A 25,344-nucleotide genomic window follows, 5' to 3' on the forward strand; every position below is an offset into this window, starting at 1 on the left:
GAGTCACGCTGGCCGGCGGGGAGGAGCTGGGAGGCCGCTGCGACACCTTCTACAGGCACTGGCGCAACCCGCTGAGCGCCGAGGCCCTGCAAGGGAAGTTCCGGCACAACGCCGGCGCCGTGCTGCCCGGGGAGAAGGTGGAGGCGCTGATCGAGACGGTGGAGGGGCTGGACAGGCTGGGGGACTGCCGCCCCCTGCTGGAGCAGCTGCACTGAGCCGCGGCCCCCGGACCCCCGCCAGCATGTTGGTTTTAAGCTCTCTTCCCAGATTTATTGTCTATCCATCCTCTTCCGCGCTTTGCTTCGGGACGCGTGCACGGATCTGGGGCACTCATGCATTGGAGATTCTCGGAAGAGCGAGCTGCTCTTGCATTCTTGTCTGGGAGCTGAATCTCTTTGTTAAATAGTCATTTTTTAAAACCGATTACTGTACTTTCTGTTGAGGGCTTTGTTTGAATGTGCGCGTGCCGGGAGATGCGTGTGAATGAATGATACATGCCGAAGGTGAGCGAGGGGCTCCTGTCCCGGGGCCCACCTGTCCTGCGGTGATGACAAGGTCTCGCCATGCCCGGTGCCGTTCTGATCCAAACTAGCCCGCTGGACTTGTCAGCTGCTGGCTGCGGAAGACCAATTCTGTAAATGCTGGAGAAAAAAAAATCAGGGTTTGTTGTTAATTTATTGCTACTTTTTATGTAAATGAATTAAGAATGATGTATTTTTTAGCTTTTGATTATGACCTTTATGTGATGTAAAAATGGGCAATAAGAATTTTTGTTCTGACAAATAAATGAGATGAAATAAGCTCTGCTGCCTGTGTGTTTTCGCTCTGACACGTTGAGATCTTTGCATACTTGCATATAGTGCCTGCAGTTAGAGGACTGTAGCTGTTAAAAACAAAGTGCACCATTTAGTTGAAGTGTTCACAATACTCAAAAATATTGTCAAAGTCCTCTGCTAAGGACACAGCCTGGAACTGAAAGAAAATGCATTTTAAAACAGAAAGCCAGAGGAGGCTACTTTACACAAAGGTGTGTGGGTGTTTGAAGCAAGGTGCCCAGTCATGCTCAGGTGAACGAACAAGGATTTTGGATTAGTTACTAGCAGCAACTTGTACCCTACTGTGTACTCATTAAGCTACACATAGTTTTGAGCCCTGCATTTAAGTAGTTGTGCAAACACCTCCTCTTGTGGTGTTCAGCACCAATGCAATGGCTTACCACGTTGAGCGATAACTTGGTCTTTACATTTTTAGATGTTTGCTGTTGATATGCTATTAGGCCTAAAGAGTAATGCACTCTTTACACAATCTGCTTCTCAAACTTTCTTACCTCTTTATATCACAACCTCAATGATCGAGTCCAGCTTTAATCAGACTAGTAACCCTTAAACATCAGCATATCAGATGCTATATAAACACAATCTGTAGTTTTAGTTCAGGTGGGTAGCTGCGTCACCTGAAGAAGGCTCCACAGCCAAAACGTGTTTGCTTTCTTCTCTTTTCAGCATGGAATAAACCTATGACTTGTTCATCTGTAGTTTTAGTTGCATACACATCTAACACAAAAACAAGCAACCTGATTTACTGTATCTCTTGCAGTAAATGCCCAGCCATCTACATTGGAGAAACAGGAAGGCGACTTGGAGACCGCTTCAGAGAACACGTCAGGGCTGTGAAGATTAAAGATCTCTCCAAGCCCATTGTATCTCATTTCACCTCTGATGGCCACGACCACTCTAATCTCTCTGTCTGTGTTCTCAAAGATGGTTTTCCGAACTCATACATCAGAAAGACTACTGAAACCAAACTTATCCTGCAGCTAGGATCACACCATGATGGTGATGATGCCTGAAACACAAAAGGACAGTTAGGTTTTTCTCTATGACAGGACACGTTCGCTGCCTACAAACAAGGGCCCTCTGTATAGCTGGGGCTGGCTCACAAACTCCGACTGACCACACAGAGCTCAAAGAGGCCTTTTCTGTGATGTCCGATCAGAGGTGGCAGCCCTGGAAAGTAAGAGCTGTTTTGCAAAGAACAGAACGTACTGTACCTTCATCGATTTTCAAGCAGTTGATCACAATGGGTGCCACGACTTCATTCGATTCTCCATCACACAGAACTCCGTTCAGCTTGTGTCCAAGACACCTAGAGGAGAAGAATAAAAAGTGGATTTAGACTCAAGGCAAAGCAACACACCTCAATATGGCATCAATTGGGAATATGGTATCAATTTCAAAGGATATATTACATGCAGGATTTAGGCAGATCTTTCTATATGAGCTGCTGTGTCTCTTTACAGAGACAGTGTCTTAAATTACTGTCTTCCCAAGATCGCCGAGTTTTCGATCATTTTGGAAGCCGTGCAATTGTTATAGATAACTTCTGTATAGTCCACCAAGCAGTACGTCTTAGGTTTAATGGTAAATAATTAGTGGTTATCAGGAACCGAGTGACCGCTGGATACATTTTAAGCTTTGTAATATTAATACTACACTCTACACTCGTAATCGCCATGAGTTACCAGTTACGGTGTCTTATTCCAGTATCCGGCTGTTTCTGAGCTCAAGTTTAAATAGTAATAGCGTGGGTCTGTGTCCGGGCATCTTCAGCCGTTGACTCAGTCCAAGGGCAAACCGTAGAGCCCGGTCCTTTGCAGTTTTGGAGACCGATGGTAATCTTACACGCGTTGTATTTTACACATCTAATCAAATCCAGGCCGTGCGTCACGTTCACTCGTGAAGTCTGGCGGACATCGTCACACAAGCCGCTCCGTATCATCACATACCAAAAAAAACCCTCTTCAGTGTGATCAGAGTAATAACTTTAACTTTCAACTTTATTGTCATTAAACTTACACAGGTGCATAGTATAATGAAAAGTGTTTCTCATTAGTCACTCAGGTGCAGTACATAAATAGGACAGAAGATAAGACAATAGACAGTTACACAATAGCAATAACAGTAACATGTAATAACATAACATAAATAACACTGAGTAAATAACGAACAAAAAGCACCATTGTTTGAGAGCTAATGAAGCCGCTGCGTCCATGCGCGCCACCATTTTACCAGATGAATACTAACGCAACGATATAGTGAACTGTAACACCGACAAAGTTTTACCAGTCGAAATAAAGTCTTGAATATGCAATGTGTATTATTAAAAATTAAATAAATGATGCTTCGATTTAAAGCTGCACAGAATTATTCAGAGGGAGGTGTAACCGCTGACGGGACAGGTGTGATCTGAGCGGCGGTAGGAAGAGAGAATTTTCTCCAGGGGACCCGCAGAGGGCGCTGTCTTCCAGAAGTCGCAGTTCTGTACAGCTATTTTAGTGGAGCGCGCATAATCGCAATTTACCGCTTTTCTCTAGGTCAATAAATGTATCGGTAAATTAACAACAACAACAAAAAAAAAACCTTAGAGCTAAACCTTTTCCCCGTCCTCATTAAAATGTGTCCGTTAAACTATGGCCAATTCACAACTTTAGATGGCAACGTGATTAAATAAAAATCAAAGGGCGATTTTGTTCTGTTGTTTAGAGTCGGTGCCGTAGGTTTTGGCTTTGCCCGCAGAAATGTGAATTTTAAAAATACAGATCTATTCTGTTGAGACAGTGCAATTAATCCACAAAGTAGAGCTCGGTATCACGAAACTAGTGCATATAAAACCAGGAAAGCTTGCGACTTGACCGTGAATCGTGCTCTCTGGTTTCTCCCAGGGACAGATACTGCACACACAACAGGCCACATGGCGACTACAGACGGCTTCGCTGCTGTGTTCTACGGGGAGCCCGGTGTCTTGGGACTCCTGGCGAATGGAATCAGCGCTTTCCTCGTCCTTCTGCAGAACTTCCACGGAGCGCACACTGGCGTCCCGGCTGTGGGCGTGGAGAACATCCTAGCTGGTAAACACCGCGTCCCGAGCCGCCGCTTGCGTGAATACTGCTGGTTCTGTGTCTTTAATGGCTTTTTTATTTCTGTATCTCAAAAAGATTTCAAAATTATGCCTGGCCATCAGAATTGTATTTCAAGTGTCTCGTGTTGTTTTTTTTTAAGCACCTTTAGTTTACTCCTGTAATTTATGGGTCATCTCAACAAAAAATGTAAAACATTCAACATTTCTGTGCTACACAGCTGCGCTGCATGCTCCCTTGGTGTTGTTACTTTAAAACGGGAGGAATTATTGCAATAGAGCAATCTCTGACCCCTGACTCTTGACCCCTGACCTCTGACCCATGTCATTTCCACAGGGGTTCACCTGATCGTGATAGGAGGCGTAACTCAGCTGCTGGCTGGCCTGCTGTCCTTTCGCAAGTATGACCACTTGAGTGGAACATCCTTCATTGCCTACGCTGCTCTCTGGACCAGCTATGGTGCTACCAGGATCGTTCCTGGTCGTTCCCCCTTCATATTCGCCTTCTACTGCTTTGGCTACATGCCCAACATCTTTGTGGGAGCCATCTGGGTCTCCATCACCTCCTTCGCCCAGCTCTTCTCCAGCTACTACGCCTATCTGCGTGAGGACAGCTACCACACCACCAAGTTTGGGCTGCACTGCTCCTACTGGCTGATGAAGGCGTGGGAGGAGTTTGTGCTGTCCGTGATGGTGGGCAAGGAGGAGGTTGGAGGAGCCAGAGACGGCATGGTCGGGGACTGGTTCTTCCTGGCCGCGGCCATCGTCCTCTGCCTGCTGTCTCTGAACACAGACACCTTGGAGCTGCTTCACAACGCCCTTTTTCTCCTCCTCACCATCTCCACCATCTCCCAGATCCCACTGCAGCGGTACTACATCTTTTTTGGGGTGGCCTGCTGCCTGTTCCTGGCCCTCTCCCTCTATGCCACCTTCGCCAGGCAAGTCAACACCATAGCGGAGAAAGCCCTGATCCCAGTGGGGCCACAGCCTCTCTCCACTGACACTCTCCAGAGTGTGCTGAGCGTCCTCAAGAGGTCCTGGGTGAAACCTCAGGATCTTCCACCCAGCTCCGCCTCCCAGCTGCCCGATGCCCTCTTCTTCCTCTGCAACGGGGTGGCGGCCATGTCCGCCATCCACAACAGTGGCCCGGGCGACTCTTTCCTGCACCTCGCCCTCCCCTGGGTGCTGATCACAGGAGCCATCATGCAGCTTTATGTGAGCAGGCTGGCGGTCCAGGGAGGCCACCGGCTCGGACCCATCATCCTCATCTCCTATGCCGCCATCTGGGCAACCTGGACCTGGTACCGGTTTGCAGGTAATTTGGCCAGCTAAGCTCAGGTGTTTAATACACCAACAGAATAGAACATACTGACTAGTCCCAGTTCTAGACAATTGCCACTTTCACACATTCTGATACACCAGTTCCCAGGATCTCACTCCTTGCTCTCTTGTGTGTTTTTGTTAGGTTTTCTGCTTGACATCACTCCAGGTTCAGCTGGGGGATTTACAGCAGGAGCCATTGCGTTCCTTGTGTTGAATGGTTTCCTCATGCTTACTGGTAAGACAAGTCAAGTTCTTAAGGATTTGGATTTTGGCCAAATCTTAACAATACTTTCTTTTGGAATTGGTTTCACTTTCCTTTACTGCTTGGGACTAGATTTCACCCAGTGTTGAATTTTTCATGCAATATTTTTGGCTGCAGTATTGGTATTGTTCCCAAGTTTATTTTTTAGAAAGGCAAATGTCTCTGACAATCTATACAGTCTTGGTCCTGAAGGGCTGGTGTGTCTACAGGATTGCTAGATCACTTAAAAGTAGCAGATCAAGTGACCTAATCATGCCAATAATGAACTATTGGGATAGTTAAGAGCTAAGATGTTCCTGAAAGACCAGGGATGATCAGAGCCATGTCTCTAAAATGGTGACTTAGGAGGTTGATTGCCAGTGATGTAGTAGGTTAGTGAAATAAGCGCATCAACAGTCCTCTTTCCTTTCTCATTTGCCATAGTTCATTGCTGTCAGCAGTTAAATGCAATGTGCTGCAGGTCCGCAAGCGCTTTGAGGAAGAGGAGATGCTCTTTTGAGACCCAACTGATGGGCATCACCCGAGCAGTTCCTTCATTCTAGACTTGCCTCAGAAAGCTGAGAGTGATGTGCCACTCTCCTAACCTCCCTGGGTGTCTCTTGCAGCTGCCATGCTGGCGATATTCTCCATCATCTGCCTCTATGGCATGCTGGCCTCCCTGGCCAACGCCATCTTCCTCAAGGATCTGCTCCCCCTCGGGCCCCCTGTGCTGAAGGTGAGGCCCCCATCCGCCACTGCTTATACACTGCATACACACACTAGCTACCCACAGGTTCTTCTTTTCACTCCAGAACGCGGTCTTCTCACCTCATGGGATAAATCAGAATTATGTTGGATTCATATTTTAATCTTGATATTGACTTTACTCTATGCGTATGTCCCTTAAAATGAAAACCTAGATTGAGGGCAATGTGGAAAAATCAGGAAGCCTTTCCAAACAGTCATGCCACGTGGCCCAAGCCGAGAACTGCCCACTGACTAATTCAGCTCGTTACACCCAGGCTCAGAAGAAGGAACTGACCGAGAGGCCTCCTCCTCCTTGCCCCATTGCCAACTCTCGACTGACCAGCGGGTTGATAACCATCTCCAAGCTGTTGGACAGCAGTGGCGTATGTGGCATCCCTACTGACACAGTGTATGCCCTGGCCGCCTCCTGCAGACACCCCAAAGCCATAGAGAAGATCTACAACATCAAGGTAAGAAGAGGCCCCTTTCTGTGTGTAGAAGCAGCCTTCATTCCCTTTGCTTTCCCTTTGTCCAGAGAAACCTCTCGACAAGCTCAGTAGCAAACGTTCCTGCAAGCAAAGCCTTACACTATGCGACTGTACTGTACGGTGACCTACAGAATCTTGAACAGCTCAAATGAGCTTTCATTTTCACAACTGGTGATCCCTGAGCATCTGGCACTGCCTCCCAACAGGACGCCCTGCAGAGAAGCCCATCTGCATCTGCATCTCGAACCTGAAGCAGCTGGCCGCCGTCAGGCCTCCCTTCAGCACCCTGCTGTGGGAGTTCATGAGGAATGTTTACCCAGGGGGCATCAGCTGCATCGTCAAGAAGGGCGAGTGGCTGTCCAGGCTGGGTGAGTGGGGTCTACTGCGATGCGGAGGGATGTTGTGGGAATTGTGGCTAGCATTTTCCACTCATGGTCTACTCTCAGCTCTGAGGTCCTTCACTCCAGTTCTGTGTCTTATTCTCAATGTAAAGCACTGCAGATTCAAAAATGAATCACTTGACACTGGACAAGCACAGCATTTAGGGATCCTCCTAGCCTGGCCCAGGAAAAAGTCTGGCTTGGCTGGCTATCCAGGTCCTTCCCTGTTACTGACAGTCCTCTGTTGGCTCGCTTCCAGGCGTCGGTCCTGCCTATGACCGCGTGGGCACCAAGGACAGCATCATGATCCGGGTGCCTGACCACACGGTGACCGCACACCTGTGTAACATGACTGGCCCCCTCGCCATCACTTCTGCCAACCCCAGTGGAGAGCCGGACAGCACGCACCACAACATGGTCATCACGTGAGTCTCCGTTTGTCCGTAGAGCTCTTCTTTATGGGAATGGGCCAGATTTGAAACCTCCCTGATCTTTGGGAAGGAACTGCTGCTTCTTACTTCCGACAGCAGCTCATATAGAAAGATCTGCCTAAATCCTGCATATAGTATATCCTTTGAAATTGATACCATATTCCCAATTGATGCCATATTGAGGTGTGTTGCTTTGCCTTGAGTCTAAATCCACTTTTTATTCTTCTCCTCTAGGCGTCTTGGACACAAGCTGAACGGAGTTCTGTGTGATGGAGAATCGAATGAAGTCGTGGCATCCACTGTGGTCAACTGCTTGAAAATCGATGAAGGTACAGTACGTTCTGTTCTTTGCAAAACAGCTCTTACTTTACAGGGCTGCCACCTCTGATCGGACATCACAGAAAAGGCCTCTTTGAGCTCTGTGTGGTCATTCGGAGTTTGTGAGCCAGCCCCAGCTATACAGAGGGCCCTTGTTTGTAGGCAGCGAACGTGTCCTGTCACAGAGAAAAACCTAACTGTCCTTTTGTGTTTCAGGCATCATCACCATCATCAGAGAAGGCTGTGTTCCGGCTGTCAAAGTCAGGCAGATATTTGAGAAAGTGAAGACCAGTGTGGCATAAACACCAGGCCTCATCCCTTCGAACCTGAAATACTCTCTCAGGAACAGCAAGCTTTGAAACCGCGTGGAGGAGCTTTAAACAATGCAGATATTTATTTGTATATTATTATTATTGTATTTTCTATATTAAAAAATAGCCATAGGTGGGAATGACTTTTGGGTTTATTTTCACCATTTTTTAAAAGGATTTAAAGATTCTGCAATGTACATAATGAAGGCCTCTTTTACTGTATCTGTTGGTGAACTACAGTATAGTTCTGTTGACTGCAATAAAGTGATTTATCAGACAACACCTTTATCTTTTGATTTTTGGCAAACAATAACATTTGTATGATAAGATAAGTAGATCTTTTCAGCCCTCCCTGTTGCCAAGAGATCTCAGATAAAGAGACTCCAATGGTATCTCCAGGTGTTCGGAGTGCTGTTACAGTAGCTCTGAAGGCACTATTCCAGCCCAGTGTTGCTCAACTACACTGAACTACACTTGCTTCCTCAAACACATTGGTTCTGCCGATTAGCATGTTTGCTTGTACAGTATCTCTGCACTGGTGGTGTAGTGCGAAATATTATGTCTCTTAGTTTTTAAAATGCAAACTGTTACTGCTGTTTGTGGTGAATAGTGAAATTCATTGTTTGTACAGTATGTTGAAAGCTGAATCAGTTTGTGGGCTAGTGTACAATGCCATTCTGGGAGTAGATGTCCATTTCTTTTCCATTGGAGTCTCATGTTTATAATCCTAATGCATATTCTATTTGAGTACTGAAAACCCAAATCAAATCACCTGAATCAGTAAGCATGCTTTGATCTTTTGCCTTTTTTGCAAATCCAATAAGTGAATGTCTCACGAAAAGACAGCAGAAGCCTTTAAAAGAATGAAAAACACGGTCGCAGGCACTGCAGCCTGCAATATACAGACAACCTCTCCATTGCAGGGGAAGCTTAGCAAACTAGGTGTAGTCTACAAAGGAACAAGTAATAGGTTTATTCCATGCCGAAAAAAAGAAGAAAGAGAGCACAACGTTTCGGCCGTGGAGCCTTTTTCAGGTGTGAGAGAGACAAGGCAGTAGGCAAAGGTAATGTAATGGGAGAACAAGGCTGGGAGGGAGGGGGGGTTAGAGGCGGGAGCAGGGGACAGAAAGAGATAGCAGGACCACAGCTACTGAGCTGTGGAGAGATCTCTCTTTCGAATCCTGGCCTTCCTTACCGAACACAATGTCCTGAGCAAGAGTCAGATTGGCTTCTTGCCAGATCACCGCACATCTGATCACGTTTACATCCTACACACACTGATAGACAAACACGTCCACCAAAAACACAAAGGAACATTTTTTGCCTGCTTTGTCGATTTCAAAAAAGCATTTGACTCGATTTGGCATGAGAGATTGTTTTACAAACTACTCCAAAGTGGCATAGGGGGCAAAGTGTACGACATAATTAAATCAATGTATTCAGAGAGCAAATGTGCAGTGAAAATTGGAAACAAAAGGACTAAATTCTTCACCCAAGGCCACGGGGTGAGACAGGGCTGCAGCCTGAGCCCAACACTGTTCAATATCTATATCAACGAATTAGCAGGAATGTTGGAGCAGTCTGCAGCTCCTGGTCTCACACTACACGACACAGAAATCAAGTTCCTGCTCTACGCAGATAACCTGGTCCTGCTGTCGCCCACAGAACAGGGGCTGCAGCAGAACCTGGCACTGCTGGAGCAGTACTGTCAGACCTGGGCACTGACAGTCAATCTGGACAAGACCAGAGTTATGGTTTTCCAGAAGAAAGCCAGACCTCAGGGAAACAGGTACAAATTCACACTGAACAACAACACATTGGAGCACACATCCAGCTACACATATCTCGGTCTCACCATCAACTCTTCCGGGAGTTTTGACCTGGCAGTGAAGGCACTGAGGGAGAAGGCACTCAGGGCTTTCTACGCAATAAGAAGGAGGCTCTTCAACATCAACCCACCAACAAGAATCTGGCTCCAAATATTTGAAAGCGTAATCCAACCCATTGCCCTATACGGCAGTGAAGTGTGGGGTCCCCTCACAGACCAGGATTACACCCAATGGGACAAACACCCCACAGAAACTCTGCACATGGAGATCTGTAGAAACATCCTCCGTGTGCAGAGAAAAACTCCTAACAACGGGTGTAGGGCCGAATTAGGCCAGTACCCACTATTGATAAACATACAGAAAAGAATATTAAAGTATTGGCTACACCTAAAAAACAGTGACCAAAATTCCTAGCACCACAAAGCCCTGCTGAGCCAAGAGCTGAGCCCAAAACAGAGCCCCCTGAGCCAGCTGGTCCTGAGGCTCACTGACCTGAGCCACACCGACACTAACCAGCCTCAGGACAGCACTGCTAGAACACCACAACCCAGACTCAACCACATCACAGCACAGATCAAACAGCAATATCTCACACACTGGGACACACACACACAAACACAACATAAACTGGAATGCTACAGAACCCTAAACAGACAATACACACTAGCTGAATATTTGACCAAAATAAAAAATAACAAACAAAAACAGACCCTGACGAAGTACAGGCTCAGTGACCACAGCCTGGCCATAGAAACTGGGCGACACAGGCAGACCTGGCTGCCCAGAGAGGACAGGCTGTGCTCCCACTGCCAGCGGGGAGAAATAGAGACAGAGGTGCACTTCCTACTGCACTGTGACAGATACTCTGGGATTAGAGAAACATTCTTCCCGAAATTCAGAAATCTAATCTCAGAGTTCCCACACCTGCCAGAGTCACAACGGGTCCCAATCCTACTGGGAGAGGGAGGAGGGAACTCAGTTGATCTGGCAGCCCAGTATGTGATCTCCTGTCACAGCCAGAGGATCAGTGAGTCTGTCTCCCAATAATGCTCCAGCCGCCTACAGTATATGTCAATATTTTATAATATGTCTTTGTTGTAAATGTCTGTAACATGTCTGTAGGTTTTATTTTACTTCTATTTTTTGTTTTGTTCCATGTTAATTTTATTATTTTTATTTGCTTTGGCAAAATTCTCTGATTGTACCCATCGGTCATGATAATAAAGCACCTTGAATTGAATTGCATTGAATTGAGAGGCCAATCAAGAGGTGTGAAGTCAGGATAGGTGTAGAAAAGTGTGAAATGAAACTTCCAATGAATGGAGAAAATTTAGTAGAATAGTAGTCTGTCGTTAAGAGAAGGGGGAAGGTGTGATCCTAGCTGCAGGATAAGTTTGGTTTCAGTAGTCTTTCTGATGTATGAGTTCGGAAAAACCGTCTTTGAGAACACAGAGAGATTAGAGTGGTCGTGGCCGTCAGAGGTGAAATGAGATACAATGGGCTTGGAGAGATCTTTAATCTTCACAGCCCTGACGTGTTCTCTGAAGCAGTCTCCAAATCTCCTTCCTGTTTCTCCAATGTAGATGGCTGGGCATTTACTGCAAGAGATACAGTAAATCAGGTTGCTTGTTTTTGTGTTAGATGTGTATGCAACTAAAACTACAGATGAACAAGTCATAGGTTTATTCCATGCTGAAAAGAGAAGAAAGCAAACACGTTTTGGCTGTGGAGCCTTCTTCAGGTGGCGCAGCTACCCACCTGAACTAAAACTACAGATTGTGTTTATATAGCATCTGATGTGCTGATGTTTAAGGGTTACTAGTCTGATTAAAGCTGGACTCGATCATTGAGGTTGTGATATAAAGAGGTAAGAAAGTTTGAGAAGCAGATTGTGTAAAGAGTGCATTACTCTTTAGGCCTAATAGCATATCAACAGCAAACATCTAAAAATGTAAAGACCAAGTTATCGCTCAACGTGGTAAGCCATTGCATTGGTGCTGAACACCACAAGAGGAGGTGTTTGCACAACTACTTAAATGCAGGGCTCAAAACTATGTGTAGCTTAATGAGTACACAGTAGGGTACAAGTTGCTGCTAGTAACTAATCCAAAATCCTTGTTCGTTCACCTGAGCATGACTGGGCACCTTGCTTCAAACACCCACACACCTTTGTATAAAGTAGCCTCCTCTGGCTTTCTGTTTTAAAATGCATTTTCTTTCAGTTCCAGGCTGTGTCCTTAGCAGACAATATTTTTGAGTATTGTGAACACTTGAACTAAATGGTGCACTTTGTTTTTAACAGCTACAGTCCTCTAACTGCAGGCACTATATGCAAGTATGCAAAGATCTCAACGTGTCAGAGCAAAAACACACAGGCAGCAGAGCTTATTTCATCTATTTATTTGTCAGAACAAAAATTCCTATTGCCCATTTTTACATCACATAAAGGTCATAATCAAAAGCTAAAAAATACATCATTCTTAATTCATTTACATAAAAAGTAGCAATAAATTAACAACAAACCCTGATTTTTTTTCTCCAGCATTTACAGAATTGGTCTTCCGCAGCCAGCAGCTGACAAGTCCAGCGGGCTTGTTTGGATCAGAACAGCACCGGGCATGGCGAGACCTTGTCATCACCGCAGGACAGGTGGGCCCCGGGACAGGAGCCCCTCGCTCACCTTCGGCATGTATCATTCATTCACACGCATCTCCCGGCACGCGGACATTCAAACAAAGCCCTCAACAGAAAGTACAGTAATCGGTTTTAAAAAATGACTATTTAACAAAGAGATTCAGCTCCCAGACAAGAATGCAAGAGCAGCTCGCTCTCCCGAGAATCTCCGATGCGTGAGTGCCCCAGATCCGTGCACGCGTCCCGAAGCAAAGCGCGGAAGAGGATGGATAGACAGTAAATCTGGGAAGAGAGCTTAAAACCAACATGCTGGCGGGGGTCCGGGGGCCGCGGCTCAGTGCAGCTGCTCCAGCAGGGGGCGGCAGTCCCCCAGCCTGTCCAGCCCCTCCACCGTCTCGATCAGCGCCTCCACCTTCTCCCCGGGCAGCACGGCGCCGGCGTTGTGCCGGAACTTCCCTTGCAGGGCCTCGGCGCTCAGCGGGTTGCGCCAGTGCCCGTAGAAGGTGTCGCAGCGGCCCCCCAGCTCCTCCCCGCCGGCCAGCGTGACTCGCACCTCCCCGTACATGCGGTCGAAGTTGGCGGGGTTGTCCTCCGGGTGCTCCACTCGCACCCGGGCCAGCAGGGCCTGCAGCTCGGGCCGGCGGCGGGCGGCGGGGAGGAAGGAGCGCACCGTCACCTCCCCGTCCAGCAGGGCCGTGCAGGCGCTGAACTGGAAGGAGTGGCGGGCCTGGTGCTCGGACTCCGGGAAGGGCCGGTTGATGTACTTGGAGCGGGGCACGCGGAGCAGGATGTCCCGGATCAGGCCCGGGGAGAAGGAGCCGCCGCGGGCGCCGGGCAGCTGCTCGTGCACCATGGCCGCTGCGTCCGCCACCCAGTGCATGCCCAGGTGGGCCGGGAACCGCTTGAAGGCCACGTCCTGCTCCTCCAGCAGGAAGCGGGGCTCGGCCTCCTCCGGCGAGGGCAGCGGCCGGGCCGCGTAGTCCTCGTAGAAGGCGCTGAAGCCCGCCACCCCTGGCACGGCGTCCAGCACCAGCGGGCTGGCCTCCAGCCCGCGAGAGGCCAGCAGCGCCGCCTCCAGGCCCAGCCGCGCCGCGTTGCCGATGTGCAGGGGCTTGGTCTCCGTGGCGGCGTTGGCCATGGGGGCGCCCGCCAGCGAGGCGGCGATGGCGAGGGCGTGGGCGCACTGGGTGCGCTCCAGGGCCAGGAGCCTGGCGCAGGCGGCAGCACTGCCCATGGTGCCCACCACGCTGGGGGGGTGGAACCTGCAGAAGGAGAGGAGAGAGGGGCATCAGAGAGGCCAGTATTCACCATGAGAAGGCTGCCAGTTGTTCTGCAGGAGGAAAAGCACAGCTGTAGTGTTAAAAACAAAATGAGTCCATACTGGCTCTTTACATTGGCATTGGGAAGGAATTCTGAGATACATTATAATGCGTCTTGATTTCTCCTTAATGAGAAATCACTTGCATGACGTGAAGCATCCGATGAATAATATCCTCATTGCATGCAAATATGGCTCATTGCATTTTTCATTTTAGCAAGTTTCTTGAAGGAATAATAGGACTTCAAGCTCTGGTTCTTCTCTCGTGGAAAGACACGTTTGAACATTGTTATGTGGGCGAGGTTAACACCACAGTCTGCATCAAATCGCCATGAAAGAAAAGAAACAACTCACTGGCTGGTGAGTGAGTAGATGTCCTTTTCATGCATTTATGAAGGAAGATGTGAAAATAGCCCTTTATTTATTTTTTTTTGACAGTAACAAACCAAAACACAGAATGTTCTTTAATGGGCCAGTTCACCCAATAAACCATCCTTCATTATCCAAGAAATAATTGTGCGTTATTTTTACCTGCGCTGGCTAAACATAATAGAAAGTGTTTCTGCTGATAGAGCCTTCACTTTCTGCTCTACAACACGATGAGATAACTATCCCCATTTCCTTCTAAATTAAATCCTGTTTCCATTCCCATGTTGGCACTAGACACCCATTAACCCAGCAGCTGCTGGGGCTAGGCCAGAGGGAAGACTTTGAGCCAAGACAGATCGGGCTCGAGAGAAGGTGGGCTGGAGTCTCACCTCTTGGGGATGTTGTGCGCCTCACTGGAGAACCTCATCAGCCTGCCCTGGACCTCGATGCCCACGTTGAACGCCAACAGGAAATCCAGCCCGCTGGGCTTGCTGTTGCTAGGCAACATGTCACTGACAGCCAGGAGGGCAGGAAGGACCGCCCCCGAGGGATGAGTGGCAGGGTGCCAGGTGTCATCGAAGTCCATGGAGTGGACCTGGAGTAGCAGGCGAGAGAAAGGCTGAGTAACGAGAAGAGGAGCATTCCTCTGTCCATCCGTCTCCCAGCTCATCACAGAAAGCGGGCACGCCACAGCACCACCTTACCGCCACGCCATTGACGAAGGCCGCCAGCGTTGGGGAGAGCCTGGTCTGGCTGCGGCCGTAGACGGAGCTGATGTCATCGGGGGCGTACATGTGCTGGAAAGACAGGAAGCAGTCGGTCACTAACTCCACCAGCAAACTTTCACGCCTTAGGGCCACATCCCTACTGGACACTGACCAGAGCCCCATTTTGCCAGTGGGATTTTAAATAAGGACTGAAGCAATGGCCTGTACTGTATGAAAGGTAATCAAAGCTTCAATCACGTTTACCGAAAGGCATGACCACGCTTGATTATGAGATCGGCGCCAAGGCGATCAGGACAGCTGAAGTGAAGGAGCGTGCCCTGATCAGCGGTCGTTCTGTGCCCCTCGTGCGGCCCGCTCACCTGGCAGTGCTGCAGCGCCAGCTCAAACACCTGGGTGGTGCTGCCCAGCAGCCCCACGCCCAGGCTATCCAGCACCATCCTCTTGCTGCGCCTCAGCACCGCCTGCGTCAGCTGCTCCGGCTGCACGGCCTGGATGAAGCCCCCGAAGCTGGCCGTCACCGTCTCCTCTGGGGCAGGCCTCTCCGCCACTGCAGGACACACAGAACACACGGCGCTGACACCCGGCTCGCCCTACAGCAGGGCTGGCCTGGTGCCACAGCTCTCACTGCGGCCGCTTGCAGAGAGTGGAGGCTGAGAACCTGAAGAGAGAAGAGACTGGCTTTTCCAGACCAGGTATCTAAAGAAGACCTACAGCCCTGCATTAAGGCTTTTAAGAGCAGCTGACCAGTCCTGAGGTGACATACTCTTTACCGGCCAGATGCAGTTAAGGACCTATATTCCAGGCAATACTATATATTTGATTTTTTTTTCCCCCCTAAAGAAGCTTTCATTGCCTTCACTTATGCAGAACCCTGACCGTGCTCAAGGGTGCACCAGCACTCTCTTATGTGAGATTTGAACCTGCAACCTTCCAGTTACAAGTCCAGAAACCTGACCACTGCTCCACACTGCCTCGGCTGAAACTGGTCTTGAACCCGCAGGACCCATCACTAAGTATTAGATGGCGAGAGCACATCCGCACGGAACTTGCAACATGCAGAAACCCGCTGGGGCAGTGAAGCCTGTGCAGCGACAGAACATACAGCTCCTACCTAATTAATCCCTTAAAACTGGTAAAAGGGTAAAAACAGGAAAAGGGCAAAGCCTGGGAACATAGAATTGACTTGATCAGTTTTCACTGCTGGTCTAGTAAATGAAGAGACAGATTTTGGAGAAATTTACAGTCTCTTTACCTTCCAGGGCAGGTTTGTGAAGCTGTCGGATGGCACAAACACGTCTTGACGTTCTCTGCAAAAAAAACCCCAACAAGATTTAACTTTTGATATGCCAGAGGAAAGTGACGGTTTGATCAAACCAACCACTAGGGGTCCTGCAGGTGTCTGGTAAAGCGAAGACTACCTGTGCATACTGTAAAGTAGGACAAAATATTTTTACAAGACCCTCCAGTGGTAAAATAAAGGCAAGAACTTTCAGAAGATACACACTGAAAAAGAAAAAATTACAGTTCATACCACTTTTTTTCTAGTTCAGTTTTAAAAGTTGTTTGACCTGCTCTGGTGCTGAAAGAAATCGTCTTGTTCAGTTTGCCGACAAGAAACTCAGGCACAGAAGAAACTCAGACAGAAGAGCCAGCATGATGAACACAACCGTTAATGCTGCAGTGACAAGTCTTTAAGCCATTTTAGACTTTCTAGTAAAACCTTGGTAAAGTAAAAAAAATAACACACCCTTACAGAGACATGCTAAAAGCAAAAACTGACAAAAATAATTTAACTGCAGTTTCGGGAGACATTCTGGCAAGACATACTCTGTACATTTTCACAAAACACTGAAGAAAAGGATTTAAAAAAAATCACAAAACACTTAAACAGACTCTTTCACAAAAGCAGTACATCACAGTAAACCTCCATTTCACCAGTGGTGATTAAAGTCTCAAGGAGCGGCAGTCCCTCCTGGGTGCTGTGCTTACCTGCAGTGTGGAGAGCATGGTGTCCGCTGTGCTGGCAGGATCTTCAGGAGTCTCTGTGAGCCTTGGTGTTGCTGTGAGGAGCAGCTGTTAATCAGGTGAGGCTCTGCTGACTGCTTATATACACACTGACCCTCGGCAGACAACAATACACCCCATTCTAAGGGGGTGGGTTGGGCTGGGGCTTCCAAAATACACCCCTTGCCCCCCCCCCCACCCAAACAGGTATTTCGTGCACGTATTCAGGGGGGGATTTCTCCGAATCTGAAAAGGAAGTATTATATAAGAAGGTGGGGGGCCTGTGATATCATTTCTGTTATCAATGCAGGGTGGAGGAAACAAGAAAAGCAGGGACTGTACAGACTCCTCCTGCTCCCCCTCCTCCATTTATAAAGAATATACTTACACCACACTCAGCCTGCTCGCAATTTTGGGAACGGAGCCTTCTGGACAGGTAAATACCATTCTTCTCCTATATCTCCATAGCCTCTGTAGTGTTTTAACTTCCAGTGTGGGCTATTTTATCAGAGGTCTCAGTCTAGAAGAACACAGCACGTTACATGTTCTGAGAAAAGCCACTCTGAGTAACAGGTCATGCTTGGTAAAGTACTACATACTTTTTATGATCATAACTTTGAAAGCTAGAATTCTAACCTACAAAACAGGTCGAGCACAGCATTCCCACGCGACTAGCAGGGACCCGGGTGTCCACAGGTCACAGCAGGTGCTCTGGATCGATGCCACCAGCCGCTTAACTCCGTAGTTGCCAGCGTGCGCCGCATCCCCGGGAGCAAATAAAGGCTCGGACCTGCTACCTGCTGGAAAAGGGACATTGCAGGCGGCGTTGGGGACAGATGTGTTCCTTAAAGATAGTTCGGGCCCAGTCTCGCCTTTCGGAGAGAAGTCAGGCTTTCGCCTCGAAGGTGCGAGAAACAGGGAGCGCGAAGACCTGACTGATAAAACCGCTCTGATTGCGCTCTGAACCGCGGGAACATTACAGATACAGCAGTATGTAGTTTCAGACAGGAGTACTGACGCTCACTGTCATAAGTATTTCCCCCAACCCGTCATCTGCAATAACTAAATGCGATGTGTTGTGCTACTGTATACTACTGTATCCGCTGAGGTTAATGGATGCGTATTTACAGAGACAGTGTCTTAAATTACTTTCTTCCCAAGATCGCCGAGTTTTCGATCATTTTGGAAGCCGTGCAATTGTCGTAGATAACTTCTGTATAGTCCACCAAGCAGTACGTCTTAGGTTTAATGGTAAATAATTAGTGGTTATTAGGAACCGAGTGACCGCTGGATACATTTTAAGCTTTGTAATATTAATACTACACTCTACACTCTTAATCGCCACGAGTTACCAGCTACGGTGTCTTATTCCAGTATCCGGCTGTTTCTGAGCTCAAGTTTAAATAGTAATAGCGTGGGTCTGTGTCCGAGCATTTTCAGCCGTTGACTCAGTCCAAGGGCAATCCGTAGAGCCCGGTCCTTTGCAGTTTTGGAGACCGATGGTAATCTTACACGCGTTGTATTTTACACATCTGATCAAATCCAGGCCGTGCGTCACGTTCACTCGTGAAGTCTGGCGGACATTGTCACACAAGCCGCTCCGTATCATCACATACCAAAAAAAAAAACCTCTTCAGTGTGATCAGAGTAATGAATACTGACGCAACGATATAGTGAACTGTAACACCGACAAAGTTTTACCAGTCGAAATAAAGTCTTGAACATGCAATGTGTATTATTAAATAATAAAGAAATGATGCATCGATTTAAAGCTGCACAGAATTATTCAGAGGGAGGTGTAACCGCTGACGGGACAGGTGTGATCTGAGCGGCGGTAGGAAGAGAGAATTTTCTCCAGGGGGCCCGCAGAGGGCGCTGTCTTCCAGAAGTCGCAGTTCTGTACAGCTATTTTAGTGGAGCGCGCATAATCGCAATTTACCGCTTTTCTCTAGGTCGATACATGTATCGGTAAATTCACAACAACAACAAAAAAAAAACCTTAGAGCTAAACCTTTTCCTCGTCCTCATTAAAATGTGTCCCTTAAACTATGGCCAATTCGCAACTTTAGATGGCGACGTGATTAAATAAAAATCAAAGGGCGATTTTGTTCTGTTGTTTAGAGTCGGTGCCGTAGGTTTTGGCTTTGCCCGCAGAAATGTGAATTAGAAAAATACAGATCTATTCTGTTGAGACAGTGCAATTAATCCACAAAGTAGAGCTCGATATCACGAAACTAGTGCATATAAAGCCAGGAAAGCTTGCGACTTGACCGTGAATCCTGCTCTCTGGTTTCTCCCAGGGACAGATACTGCACACACAACAGGCCACATGGCGACTACAGACGGCTTCGCTGCTGTGTTCTACGGGGAGCCCGGTGTCTTGGGACTCCTGGCGAATGGAATCAGCGCTTTCCTCGTCCTTCTGCAGAACTTCCACGGAGCGCACACTGGCGTCCCGGCTGTGGGCGTGGAGAACATCCTAGCTGGTAAACACCGCGTCCCGAGCCGCCGCTTGCGTGAATACTGCTGGTTCTGTGTCTTTAATGGCTTTTTTATTTCTGTATCTCAAAAAGATTTCAAAATTATGCCTGGCCATCAGAATTGTATTTCAAGTGTCTCGTGTTGTTTTTTTTAAGCACCTTTAGTTTACTCCTGTAATTTATGGGTCATCTCAACCATAAATTTAAAACATTCAACATTTCTGTGCTACAAAGCTGTGCTGCATGCTCCCTTGGTGTTGTTACTTTAAAACGGGAGGAATTATTGCAATAGAGCAATCTCTGACCCCTGACTCTTGACCCCTGACCTCTGACCCATGTCATTTCCACAGGTGTTCACCTGATCGTGATAGGAGGCGTAACTCAGCTGCTGGCTGGCCTGCTGTCCTTTCGCAAGTATGACCACTTGAGTGGAACATCCTTCATTGCCTACGCTGCTCTCTGGACCAGCTATGGCGCTACCAGGATCGTTCTGGGTGCCAACCCCCCGCTGAGTGACCTAAAAGCTAACAGCTCGAATGGCAGCCTTGGCCTTAATTCCAGCACTTCAGTCGCCTTGCTGAGTAATTCCAGCTTGGCTGCTCCTGCCATCCAGGAATCCGCCATCTCCGGGCTGGTCCCCTACATCTTCATCTCTTTCATCCTGGCCTTCTGCTCCGCCACGGTCAACTACATCATGCCCTTCGTGTTTGGCGCCATCACCTTGACGCTGGTGTTCGAGGCCGTGGGGCTGGTGGGGCGCTGGGCGCTGGTGGTGTCGGGCGTTCTGGAGCTGGTCATCCTGGTGTGTGGGCTCTATGGGGCCACCGCCCTGCTGCTGAAGGGCATATTGCAGCGCAATGTCCTCAAGGGCTTCGGCAACCCGCTCTTCAACGTCCTCCTGCTCGGCACGGCCAACAAGAGCAGCTCCCAGAGCCTGGGCCAGGAGAAGAAGAAGAACACCAAGTACGCCGAGCCCATGGCCCTGGGCTACATCTCCGATACTGTCTCCCCCTTCATATTCGCCTTCTACTGCTTTGGCTACATGCCCAACTTCTTTGTGGGAGCCATCTGGGTCTCCATCACCTCCTTCGCCCAGCTCTTCTCCAGCTACTACGCCTATCTGCGTCAGGACTGCTACCACACCACCAAGTTTGGGCTGCACTGCTCCTACTGGCTGATGAAGGCGTGGGAGGAGTTTGTGCTGTCCGTGATGGTGGGCAAGGAGGAGGTTGGAGGAGCCAGAGACGGCATGGTCGGGGACTGGTTCTTCCTGGCCGCGGCCATCGTCCTCTGCCTGCTGTCTCTGAACACGGACACCTTGGAGCTGCTTCACAACGCCCTTTTTCTCCTCCTCACCGTCTCCACCATCTCCCAGATCCCACTGCAGCGGTACTACATCTTTTTTGGGGTGGCCTGCTGCCTGTTCCTGGCCCTCTCCCTCTATGCCACCTTCGCCAGGCAAGTCAACAGCATAGCGGAGAAAGCCCTGATCCCAGTGGGGCCACAGCCTTTCTCCACTGACAATCTCCAGAGTGTGCTGAGCGTCCTCAAGAGGTCCTGGGTGAAACCTCAGGATCTTCCACCCAGCTCCGCCTCCCAGCTGCCCGATGCCCTCTTCTTCCTCTGCAACGGGGTGGCGGCCATGTCCGCCATCCACAACGGTGGCCCGGGCGACTCTTTCCTGCACCTCGCCCTCCCCTGGGTGCTGATCACAGGAGCCATCATGCAGCTTTATGTGAGCAGGCTGGCGGTCCAGGGAGGCCACAGGTTCGGACCCATCATCTCCATCTCCTATGCCGCCATCTGGGCAACCTGGACCTGGTACCGGTTTGCAGGTAATTTGGCCAGCTAAGCTCAGGTGTTTAATACACCAACAGAATAGAACATACTGACTAGTCCCAGTTGTAGACAATTGCCACTTTCACACAATCTGATACGCCAGTTCCCAGGATCTCACTCCTTGCTCTCTTGTGTGTTTTTGTTAGGTTTTCTGCTTGACATCACTCCAGGTTCAGCTGGGGGATTTACAGCAGGAGCCATTGCGTTCCTTGTGTTGAATGGTTTCCTCATGCTTACTGGTAAGTCAAGTCAAGTTCTTAAGGATTTGGATTTTGGCCAAATCTTAACAATACTTTCTTTTGGAATTGGTTTCACTTTCCTTTACTGCTTGGGACTAGATTTCACCCAGTGTTGAATTTTTCATGCAATATATTTGGCTGCAGTATTGGTATTGTTCCCAAGTTTATTTTTAAGAAAGGCAAATGTCTCTGACAATCTATACAGTCTTGGTCCTGAAGGGCTGGTGTGTCTACAGGATTGCTAGATCACTTAAAAGTAGCAGATCAAGTGACCTAATCATGCCAATAATGAACTATTGGGGTAGTTAAGAGCTAAGATGTTCCTGAAAGACCAGGGTTGATCAGAGCCATGTCTCTAAAATGGTGACTTAGGAGGTTGATTGCCAGTGATGTAGTAGGTTATACAGGTTCAAGTGCTCTCTTCATTCTCCTTCCACAGCCGGCTACAGGAACCTGGTGCTCCTGGCACTGACTACTGTGATGGAAGTCATCTTGGTCTGTTTCCTCCTCTCCACCTTGGACAGGCTGCCCTACAAACTGGAAAGTAAGACATTCCCCAGCTTTGTGAAATAAGCGCATCAACAGTCCTCTTTCCTTTCTCATTTGCCATAGTTCATTGCTGTCAGCAGTTAAATGCAATGTGCTGCAGGTCCGCAGGCGCTTTGAGGAAGAGGAGATGCTCTTTTGAGACCCAACTGATGGGCATCACCCGAGCAGTTCCTTCATTCTAGACTTGCCTCAGAAAGCTGAGAGTGATGTGCCACTCTCCTAACCTCCCTGGGTGTCTCTTGCAGTTGCCATGCTGGCGATATTCTCCATCATCTGCCTCTATGGCATGCTGGCCTCCCTGGCCAACACCATCTTCCTCAAGGATCTGCTCCCCCTGGGGCCCCCTGTGCTGAAGGTGAGGCCCCCATCCGCCACTGCTTATACACTGCATACACACACTAGCTACCCACAGGTTCTTCTTTTCACTCCAGAAAGCGGTCTTCTCACCTCATGGGATAAATCAGAATTATGTTGGATTCATATTTTAATCTTGATATTGACTTTACTCTATGCGTATGTCCCTTAAAATGAAAACCTGGATTCAGGGCAATGTGGAAAAATCAGGAAGCCTTTCCAAACAGTCATGCCACGTGGCCCAAGCCGAGAACTGCCCACTGACTAATTCAGCTCGTTACACCCAGGCTCAGAAGAAGGAATTGACCGAGAGGCCTCCTCCTCCTTGCCCCATTGCCAACTCTCAACTGACCAGCGGGTTGATAACCATCTCCAAGCTGTTGGACAGCAGTGGCGTATGTGGCATCCCTACTGACACAGTGTATGCCCTGGCCGCCTCCTGCAGACACCCCAAAGCCATAGAGAAGATCTACAACATCAAGGTAAGAACAGGCCCCTTTCTGTGTGTAGAAGCAGCCTTCATTCCCTTTGCTTTCCCTTTGTCAAGAGAAACCTCTCGACAAGCTCAGTAGCAAACGTTCCTGCAAGCGAAGCCTTACACTATGCGACTGTACTGTACGGTGACCTACAGAATCTTGAACAGCTCAAATGAGCTTTCATTTTCACAACTGGTGATCCCTGAGCATCTGGCACTGCCTCCCAACAGGACCGCCCTGCAGAGAAGCCCATCTGCATCTGCATCTCGAACCTGGAGCAGCTGGCCGCCGTCAGGCCTCCCTTCAGCACCCTGCTGTGGGAGTTCATGAGGAATGTTTACCCAGGGGGCATCAGCTGCATCGTCAAGAAGGGCGAGTGGCTGTCCAGGCTGGGTGAGTGGGGTCTACTGCAATGCGGAGGGCTGTTGTGGGAATTGTGGTTAGCATCTTCCACTCATGGTCTGCTCTTAGCTCTGAGGTCCTTCACTCCAGTTCTGTGTCTTATTCTCAATGTAAAGCACTGCAGATTCAAAAATGAATCACTTGACACTGGACAAGCACAGCATTTAGGGATCCTCCTAGCCTGCCCCAGGAAAAAGTCTGGCTTGGCTGGCTATCCCAGTCCTTCCCTGTTACTGACAGTCCTCTGTTGGCTCGCTTCCAGGTGTTGGTCCTGCTTATGACCGGGTGGGCACCAAGGACAGCATCATGATCCGGGTGCCTGACCACACGGTGACCGCACACCTGTGTAACATGACTGGCCCCCTCGCCATCACTTCTGCCAACCCCAGTGGAGAGCCGGACAGCACGCACCACGACATGGTCATCACGTGAGTCTCCGTTTGTCTGTAGAGCTCTTCTTTATGGGAATGGGCCAGATTTGAAACCTCCCTGATCTTTGGGAAGGAACTGCTGCTTCTTACTTCCGACAGCAGCTCATATAGAAAGATCTGCCTAAATCCTGCATATAATATATCCTTTGAAATTGATACCATGTTCCCAGTTGATGCCATATTGAGGTGTGTTGCTTTGCCTTGAGTCTAAATCCACTTTTTATTCTTCTCCTCTAGGCGTCTTGGACACAAGCTGAACGGAGTTCTGTGTGATGGAGAATCGAATGAAGTCGTGGCATCCACTGTGGTCAACTGCTTGAAAATCGATGAAGGTACAGTACGTTCTGTTCTTTGCAAAACAGCTCTTACTTTCCAGGGCTGCCACCTCTGATCGGACATCACAGAAAAGGCCTCTTTGAGCTCTGTGTGGTCAGTCAGAGTTTGAGAGCTATACAGAGGGCCCTTGTTTGTAGGCAGCGAACGTGTCCTGTCATAGAGAAAAACCTAACTGTCCTTTTGTGTTTCAGGCATCATCACCATCATCAGAGAAGGCTGTGTTCCGGCTGTCAAAGTCAGGCAGATATTTGAGAAAGTGAAGACCAGTGTGGCATAAACACCAGGCCTCATCCCTTTGAACCTGAAATACTCTCTCAGGAACAGCAAGCTTTGAAACCACGTGGAGGAGCTTTAAACAATGCAGATATTTATTTGTATATTATTATTATTGTATTTTTTATATTAAAAAATAGCCATAGGTGGGAATGACTTTTGGGTTTATTTTCACCATTTTTTAAAAGGATTTAAAGATTCTGCAATGTACATAATGAAGGCCTCTTTTACTGTATCTGTTGGTGAACTACAGTACAGTTCTGTTGAATGCAATAAATTGATTTATCAGACAACACCTTTATCTTTTGATTTTTGGCAAACAATAGCATTTGTATGATAAGATAAGTAGATCTTTTCAGCCCTCCCTGCTGCCAAGAGATCTCAGATAAAGAGACTCCAATGGTATCTCCAGGTGTTCGGAGTGCTGTTACAGTAGCTCTGAAGGCACTATTCCAGCCCAGTGTTGCTCAACTACACTGAACTACACTTGCGTTCTCAAACACATTGGTTCTGCCAATTAGCATGTTTGCTTGTACAGTATCTCTGCACTGGTGGTGTGGTGCGAAATATTATGTCTCTTAGTTTTTAAAATGCAAACTGTTACTGCTGTTTGTGGTGAATAGTGAAATTCATTGTACAGTATGTTGAAAGCTGAATCAGTTTGTGGGCTAGTGTACAATGCCATTCTGGGTGTAGATGTCCATTTCTTTTCCATTGGAGTCTCATGTTTATAATCCTAATGCATATTGTATTTGAGTACTGAAAACCCAAATAAAATCAACTGAATCAGTAAGCATGCTTTGATCTTTTGCCTTTTTTGCAAATCCAATAAGTGAATGTCTCACGAAAAGACAGCAGAAGCCTTTAAAAGAATGAAAAACACGGTCGCAGGCACTGCAGCCTGCAATATACAGACAACCTCTCCATTG

The 25,344-nt window shown here is 48.2% G+C and overlaps 3 protein-coding genes across 3 annotated transcripts; 2 read left to right on the top strand and 1 right to left on the bottom strand.

Annotated features, from left to right (window-relative positions):
• The first annotated feature begins 3,563 nt into the window (after positions 1-3,563).
• LOC148653894 (uncharacterized) lies at positions 3,564-8,434 on the top strand. The gene is made up of 10 exons (XM_088597516.1): positions 3,564-3,907; positions 4,253-5,230; positions 5,381-5,584; positions 6,043-6,063; positions 6,106-6,215; positions 6,502-6,706; positions 6,921-7,082; positions 7,354-7,519; positions 7,760-7,854; positions 8,060-8,434. Exons 1-10 carry the CDS (start codon positions 3,751-3,753, stop codon positions 8,143-8,145), a joined length of 2,184 nt encoding a protein of 727 aa, XP_088453642.1. The 5' UTR covers positions 3,564-3,750; the 3' UTR covers positions 8,146-8,434.
• A 4,313-nt stretch (positions 8,435-12,747) lies between these two features.
• On the bottom strand, positions 12,748-18,727 carry LOC148653895 (cis-aconitate decarboxylase-like). The gene is made up of 7 exons (XM_088596980.1): positions 18,389-18,727; positions 17,022-17,092; positions 16,285-16,339; positions 15,392-15,579; positions 15,009-15,101; positions 14,694-14,899; positions 12,748-13,879 (listed from the first exon to the last, which is right to left on the bottom strand). The coding sequence occupies exons 2-7, from the start codon at positions 17,037-17,039 to the stop codon at positions 12,952-12,954; spliced, it is 1,488 nt and encodes a 495-aa protein (XP_088453106.1). The 5' UTR covers positions 17,040-17,092; positions 18,389-18,727; the 3' UTR covers positions 12,748-12,951.
• LOC148653896 (uncharacterized) lies at positions 17,257-24,697 on the top strand. The gene is made up of 11 exons (XM_088596979.1): positions 17,257-17,472; positions 19,337-19,522; positions 19,867-21,351; positions 21,502-21,594; positions 22,034-22,138; positions 22,389-22,498; positions 22,785-22,979; positions 23,204-23,366; positions 23,638-23,803; positions 24,044-24,138; positions 24,334-24,697. The coding sequence occupies exons 2-11, from the start codon at positions 19,366-19,368 to the stop codon at positions 24,417-24,419; spliced, it is 2,655 nt and encodes an 884-aa protein (XP_088453105.1). The 5' UTR covers positions 17,257-17,472; positions 19,337-19,365; the 3' UTR covers positions 24,420-24,697.
• The last annotated feature ends 647 nt before the right edge of the window (positions 24,698-25,344 follow it).

The sequence above is a fragment of the Lepisosteus platostomus genome, chromosome 10 (assembly GCF_059453375.1).
Source record: "Lepisosteus platostomus isolate fLepPlt1 chromosome 10, fLepPlt1.hap1, whole genome shotgun sequence".
NCBI classification, from domain to species: domain Eukaryota; kingdom Metazoa; phylum Chordata; class Actinopteri; order Semionotiformes; family Lepisosteidae; genus Lepisosteus; species Lepisosteus platostomus.